Source organism: Manis pentadactyla, chromosome 9, assembly GCF_030020395.1.
Source record: "Manis pentadactyla isolate mManPen7 chromosome 9, mManPen7.hap1, whole genome shotgun sequence".
Classification (NCBI taxonomy): Eukaryota; Metazoa; Chordata; class Mammalia; order Pholidota; family Manidae; genus Manis; species Manis pentadactyla.
In genome coordinates, this window is record NC_080027.1 from 45,011,453 (window position 1) to 45,017,995 (window position 6,543).

General features: G+C 44.8%; 1 protein-coding gene across 1 annotated transcript; it reads left to right on the forward strand.

Moving 5' to 3' along the window:
* Nucleotides 1–792: 792 nt before the first annotated feature.
* LOC118933045 (olfactory receptor 52B4-like) lies at nt 793–1,755 on the forward strand. Its single transcript, XM_036927014.2, has one exon. The coding sequence runs from the start codon at nt 793–795 to the stop codon at nt 1,753–1,755; it is 963 nt and encodes a 320-aa protein (XP_036782909.1).
* The last annotated feature ends 4,788 nt before the right edge of the window (nt 1,756–6,543 follow it).

A 6,543-nucleotide genomic window follows, 5' to 3' on the forward strand; every position in this document is an offset into this window, starting at 1 on the left:
TTCTTGTGACTGTATTACATTCAGATCTATTCTATTCCTGGCACACAGCTGGCCTTTTAACATTCAGTCTTTTCAGTCCATGACTGTTCCAATAAACCTTCAAAGGTGATCGTTCTAAACTAATAGCTTCAAGACAACTAATAGCTCCCCCTGTGTAAAGGTTGGAATTCTAAGTGTGAAGTTGGGATCAAGGCCCTTCACCATCAGGAAAATGCCTGTCTGACCCTCACCTGCCCTCTTCAGCACCCCCTGTGCACCTGTCACCCTGAGCTGGAAACATATCACATACATCCTGTGCGTTGATCTGTATATTCACCTTTTCATATGCTGCCTCCCTTCTCTTCATTCTTCACTTTATGATAAGCTAGTCTATTCAAGGTCAAGTTCAAGTACCACCTTGTCGTAGTCTCTGCAGGTATGCATAATGGTTTCCTCTGTATATACATAATCCTGTTGGAAAGTGAAATACATACAATAGTATCTTATTTTGATTAGCTGGAGATAAGTGTAATTGGCTGTCACTCACATGAGCCCAGATCTTATCCTTTCATCTCTGCATATTTTCTGTTATTTGCATGTTTAAAGGAGTGGAGTGTATGAGATATGCAAAAGCTTTGGTGAGTTCACAAAGATATTAACATCTTTTTTTTTTTGGTATCATTAATATACAATTACATGAGCAACAAGGTATTAATATCTTAATATAATTCTTCACAAGAGTATATTTGAAAGAATATGTATTTTCCTCCCTCTATGTACAGGAAGTGAGGTCCCAGATCATCTGCGGCAGGCATGACTTCCTTAAACCACACTGGGGTTAGCCACACAGTCTTCCGCTTGCTGGGCATCCCTGGCCTTGAGGACCAGCACATGTGGATTTCCATCCCCTTCCTCATTTCCTATGTCATCGCCCTGCTTGGGAACAGCCTGCTCATCTGCATCATCCTCACAAAGCGCAGCCTCCATGAGCCCATGTACCTCTTCCTCTGCATGCTGGCTGGAGCAGACATTGTCCTCTCCACATGCACAGTGCCTCAGGCCTTGGCCATCTTCTGGTTCCATGCTGGGGAGATCTCCCTGGGTCGCTGCATCACTCAGCTCTTCTTCATACACTCCACCTTCATCTCTGAGTCAGGGATCTTGCTGGTGATGGCATTTGACCGCTACATTGCCATATGCTACCCACTGAGATACACCACTATTCTTACACATGCACTGATTGGGAAAATTAGTGTGACCATCTTTCTGAGAAGTTTTTGTACACTTTTTCCCATCATATTTCTCGTGAAAAGACTGACTTTCTGCCAAAATAATGTTATTCCACACACCTTTTGTGAACATATTGGCTTGGCCAAATACGCTTGTGATGACATTCGGGTGAACATCTGGTATGGGTTTTCCATCCTAATGTTAACAGTGGTTTTAGATGTTGTGCTAATATTTGTTTCCTATGTGCTGATTCTCCATACTGTCTTCAATATCCCTTCCCGAGAAGCTCGACACAAAGCTCTCAACACATGTGGCTCCCATGTCTGTGTCATCATCTTCTTTTATGGGCCTGGGATCTTCACAATCCTTACTCAGCGGTTTGGACGCCACATTCCACCTCATACCCACATCTTGTTGGCTAATGTCTGCATGCTTGCTCCACCTATGCTGAATCCCATCATTTATGGGGTCAAGGCCAAGCAGATCCGGGAGCAGGTGGTTCACATGTTGTTTACAAAGCAGAAATCACTTTGGTCTAAGAACTGAGCTTCGGGATCTCTAGCTATCTGTGAAATGGTCCGTGGAAGTGGTGGGTGGGTGGGGTCAGCTAAAACACTAGAAAGAGTTCAGGGAGTTCTGTTTCTGAGGCAAGTTCACCAGGGATGTTGCAGGACTTAACTCCTACTACAATATCCCATTGTCAGAACAACCTGAGAGGGCAGCGCCTCATCTGACTGAGCAAGCCACCTCGCCAGGACCCGGGGGCAGGATGGACTGGTTTTCAGAAGTCATTTATCCTAATGACCCCAGCATGAGCTTTAGAAGTAGATGAAGTGAGAACAGGGCTCTGGCCTCCTCTCCTCACTGAGCTTCTCCAGCTCTGACATCTTGTGACATCTCTAGACAATCACAGACAAGCCTCTAGTCCTTCTGTCCTCCATTCTAGCTAAATGACAGTCTTAGAATCAGTGGCTCCTAGGCTTGACAGATATTAAACTTTCTCCTTGTTGTAAGGATGGAAGTAGTGATCTTCAAGTTCTAAAACTGCACTTATTTGATATTCTTTTCTAAATCTGCCGTAATTCTCTTTCACTGGAAACTCTTTTCTTTCTTTGGCCAGCTAGTTCTCCATTTTTCAGAGTGCTTGTCCTCATTAGCACTTTTGAGTGACAGAGGACTACTCAGCGGTACTGAGATGGGCTCCCCAGTCAGGAAGGAAGTAGGGCCTGTCCTGTGCCTCCAGTGAGGCACAAGGTCAAATGGTGTTGCAACACTTCCCTGGGTCTTCTGGCATTTTTCATTGCCAGCTATCCCTTGTGTACTTCTGAACTGAGGCAAATAGAATTAATGGACTACTTGATGATGCAGTTTCTGCACTCATCCCTTCTCTGGCAGCAATTTTTCAGTCCCCCATCTCCTGTGACGTTTGGTGAGGGAAGCGATTCCAAATCGGGCACCTCCAGTCTCTCTCCGTGTTGACACAGCACTTTCTCCAGCTCTCATCGCTGGGAAGAAGGAAATGGGTTTCTGTCTGTTTACCTTTGACCCCAGCATGCAGGTCATCCCATGGCTTCAGGGCCTGACGTTCTGGCTTAGGAGAAACAGCCTGCATTCTTTTGAATTATTATCAAGTAACTCTCAGAGACATTCAGGCCTTCCATTCTTGGAAATTCTCTGGTTCCCAGTTCAAGATGAGAAGCTGGTTACAGAGGATATAGGACAAAATGCCAAAAACATAAAAAGATGTGCACATAAGGGTCATCACCTTTTTAGCAGAGCCTCCTGGACATAGCAATGGCACCCTCTGCTGTCCAGACTTATGTTTTCAGGAAAAGACCAGAGAAGGGATCTGAATTTGAAATGAAAAAACCAGTAGGTACCAAGTGTGGATTTTCATCCCCTAGGAATCAGTTCTAGGGCTTTCTCCTTCCCGTGATCTCTGGAAGTATATGTGGCCATCGTGCCATCTTGTACTTCTGGGGCCTTAGGACTGTGCTGGGTCATAATTAGGGATGTGGTGTCCACAGTAGAAAGTTTGGATGGGCTCAGGCATGAGGTACCTTCAATCTGCAGGACTGTTCTTGGATGATGAGAAAACAGCAGTATCCAGAGCCATCACCAGATGGAGATCAGAAATTTCTCAACCCCGAAACCCAAGATCCTCCCTGGAATAGACACAGAATCTGCACCCATTTGTATGAGACTCTGGTGGCCTTCTGTTTTGCCTGCAGATGATGTGGGCACACACCTGACCCTGACTCCAACCCCACATCTGGTTTTTTCTTGTTGTTTTAATAGCACCCACAACTGTTTTCCCTCCATAGTGGCCCGAGCCATGCCCCTGCCAGCTCAGATGACTCTCCTCTAGTCTCCCCTAGGTGGGAGGAAAAGGATGGTTTTTCTCCCAGACACCTTGCCTGCGGGTTTTGCCCCGGGAAAGTTCACTATGGATTAGGAGAGACTGAGAAATGACAACAGAATGTTCTTGGGATAAAAGGGCTTATACCCGGCTTTATTCTCACGGCGGTAGGTGGATCACCCCATGGCTACTAGGTTCACATCTGTATCCAGCAGTCTGCAGGTCCGTAATCCACCTCCGTCTCTGCCTCCACCCAGAGTAGAGCTCTTTATATAGTGTCTCAGTCAGTAATAGCTCATTGCCTAGGGTGTGGGTGCATTATCCTAGAAGTAGGCTAATTACATCATCTAGTAGCTTATTCAGGTGAGGACCCTGGCCGTAGGCGCTTCCATTTTCCCTGCACCTGGGTTACTTTCCCTCTGAGACCATACAGGTAAGGTCTGTGTCCTAAGTGTTTCAGTTATTTCTGAGAAAATCAGTCTTAACAAAAAAGTGTGTGTGGTGGGGGGAAATACTTATAGCAAATAAATACATTCTTTTTCTACCAAACATGCTGTTATGCCAAGTGGTCACCTTTAACAAACTCATGCAAGTTTAGAATTTAATTGAACATGGGCTATGAGTGCATTATAGTTGTTGAATATGTGATAGGAAAGCCAAAGTAAACAGGGTGCTTTATAGGTGACATCTGTGGCCCTCATGTGCTCTCAGAGGCCTCAGGTTTCCCCCTTCAGTCAGTAAATGTGCCACTTGGCACTGCTGAGTATGAAAGGTCCGGCAGGTCTCCTTCACTCACTGACGGGCTGGAGCAGCATGTGTGGGGCCTGAGGTCTGAACGTCTGCACAGTGCTGTGCTAGCTGGCCCTATCAGCAGTGTCGCTCACCCCTTCTCTTCTGAGTCATTCACTCCTTAACTGCCACCAGCTAGTGCCATGTGTGGAGGCACCTGCGGCAGTGTGCACTCTTCCACAAAGCTGCGCCATGGATTTCAGGTTTGGGAGGCCATCCAAGCGCCTTCTTGTCTTCAGTTGCTGTCTTCCCTCATATAGAGAGATTTGCCTTTTGAAAGAATGCAGTAGCATATAAAATATATGAATATAAACTTCAGTAGAAGGAGCAAGTGATCATTTTACAAGAGGCAAAAGGGAGCACAGTGAATGAAATTGTGAATGAAAAGTAGCTCATTAATTTAATAATTGAAATATTTAACAATATTACACAGTTCTGTGCTAATAAGCCTTAGAAGCTTTGTGAAGTAATCCTGTTACCAAAAAAAAGTGCTGAATATTCAAAAAACAGCAAGACAGTTTCACAACAAAATAAAATTAAAGGAAGTACAAAATTATCTTCCATGTGCATTGGGCCTTAGGTGCGCTGATCCTTGGGGAGACACGGGCTTCTGAATTAGTTCTGCAAGTAGAGGCTGGCAGAGAAAGGAGCCCTGTGGCTTTGCTCTGGGGAAGTGTGGGAACTACGGGGATTCGATGGGAGTAAAGCCAGAGGGATCTGGGAAAGCTGGCACTTCACCCCTGTGCTGGTGTCTCTGTAGCTGGTGTCCTTATCATCCAGATAATTCCCCAGCTCTCTGCCTGTATAAGCCTTGCTGATGTGATCCTCACCTATCTCTTGTGGCCTGTCTTCTGTTCACCTAGAGCTCCACACCCAGTCCCAGGGAACTATTTGCAGGTTCCTGAATATACCAACCTTGCTTATCCTTCCACCCAGGCCATACCTGCCTCCCAGAAGCACAGCTCAGGTGAGAGTGATGCAACAGAGGAATTCTGTGTTTTTTTTTTAAATTTTGGTATCATTAGTCTACAATTACATGAGGAACATTATGGTTACTAGACTCCCCCCATCATCAAGTCCCCCCCCACATACCCCATTAGTCACTGTCCATCAGCGTAGTAAGATGCTGTAGAATCACTATGTCTTCTCTGGGTTGTGCAGCCCTCCCCATGCCCCCCACCCCCTACATTATGTGTGCTAATTGTAATGCCCCTTTTACCCCTTGTCCCTCTCTTCGCACCCATCCTCCCCAGTCCCTTTCCCTTTGGTAACTGTTAGTTCATTCTTGGGTTCTGTGATTCTGCTGCTGTTCTGTTCCTTCAGTTTTTTCCTTTGCTCTTATACTCCACATATGAGTGAAATCATTTGGTACTTGTCTTTTTCCACCTGGCTTATTTCACTGAGCATAATACCCTCTAGCTCCATCTATGTTGTTGCAAATTGTAGGATTTGTTTTATGGCTGAATAATATTCCATTGTGTATATATACCACATCTTCTTTATCCATTCATCTATCGATGGACACTTAGGTTGCTTCCATTTCTTGGCTATCATAAGCAGTGCTGCGATAAACATAGGGTTGCTTATGTCTTTTTCAAACTGGGCTGCTGCATTCTTAGGGTAAATTCCTAGGAGTGGAATTCCTGGGTCAAATGGTATTTCTATTTTCAGCATTCTGAGGAACCTCCATATCGCTTTCCACAATGGTTGAACTAATTTACATTCCCACCAGCAGTGTAGGAGGGTTTCCCTTTCTCCACATCCTCAGCAACATTTGTTGTTGTTTGTCTTTCGGATGGTGGCCATTCTTACTGGTGTGAGGTGGTATGTCATTGTGGTTTTAATTTGCATTTCTCTGATGATTAGTGATGTGGAGCATCTTTTCCTGTGCCTGTTGGCCATCTCAATCTCTTCTTTGGAGAAGTGTCTGTTCAGCTCCTCTGCCCATTTTTTAATTGGTTTATTTGCTTTTTGTTTTTTGAGGTGCATGAGCTCTTTATATATTTTGGATGTCAATCCTTTATTGGATATGTCATTTATGAATATATTCTCCCATACTGTAGGATATCTTTTTGTTCTATTGATGATCTCCTTTGCTGTACAGAAGCTTTTCAGCTTGATATAGTCCTACTTGTTCATCTTTGCTTTTGTTTCCCTTGCCCGGGGTGATATGTTCCTGAAGAAGT

Coding starts and splice junctions, on each gene's coding strand:
- LOC118933045 (XM_036927014.2), top strand. CDS start 793: ATGACTTCCTTAAACCACACTGGGGTTAGCCACACAGTCTTCCGCTTG.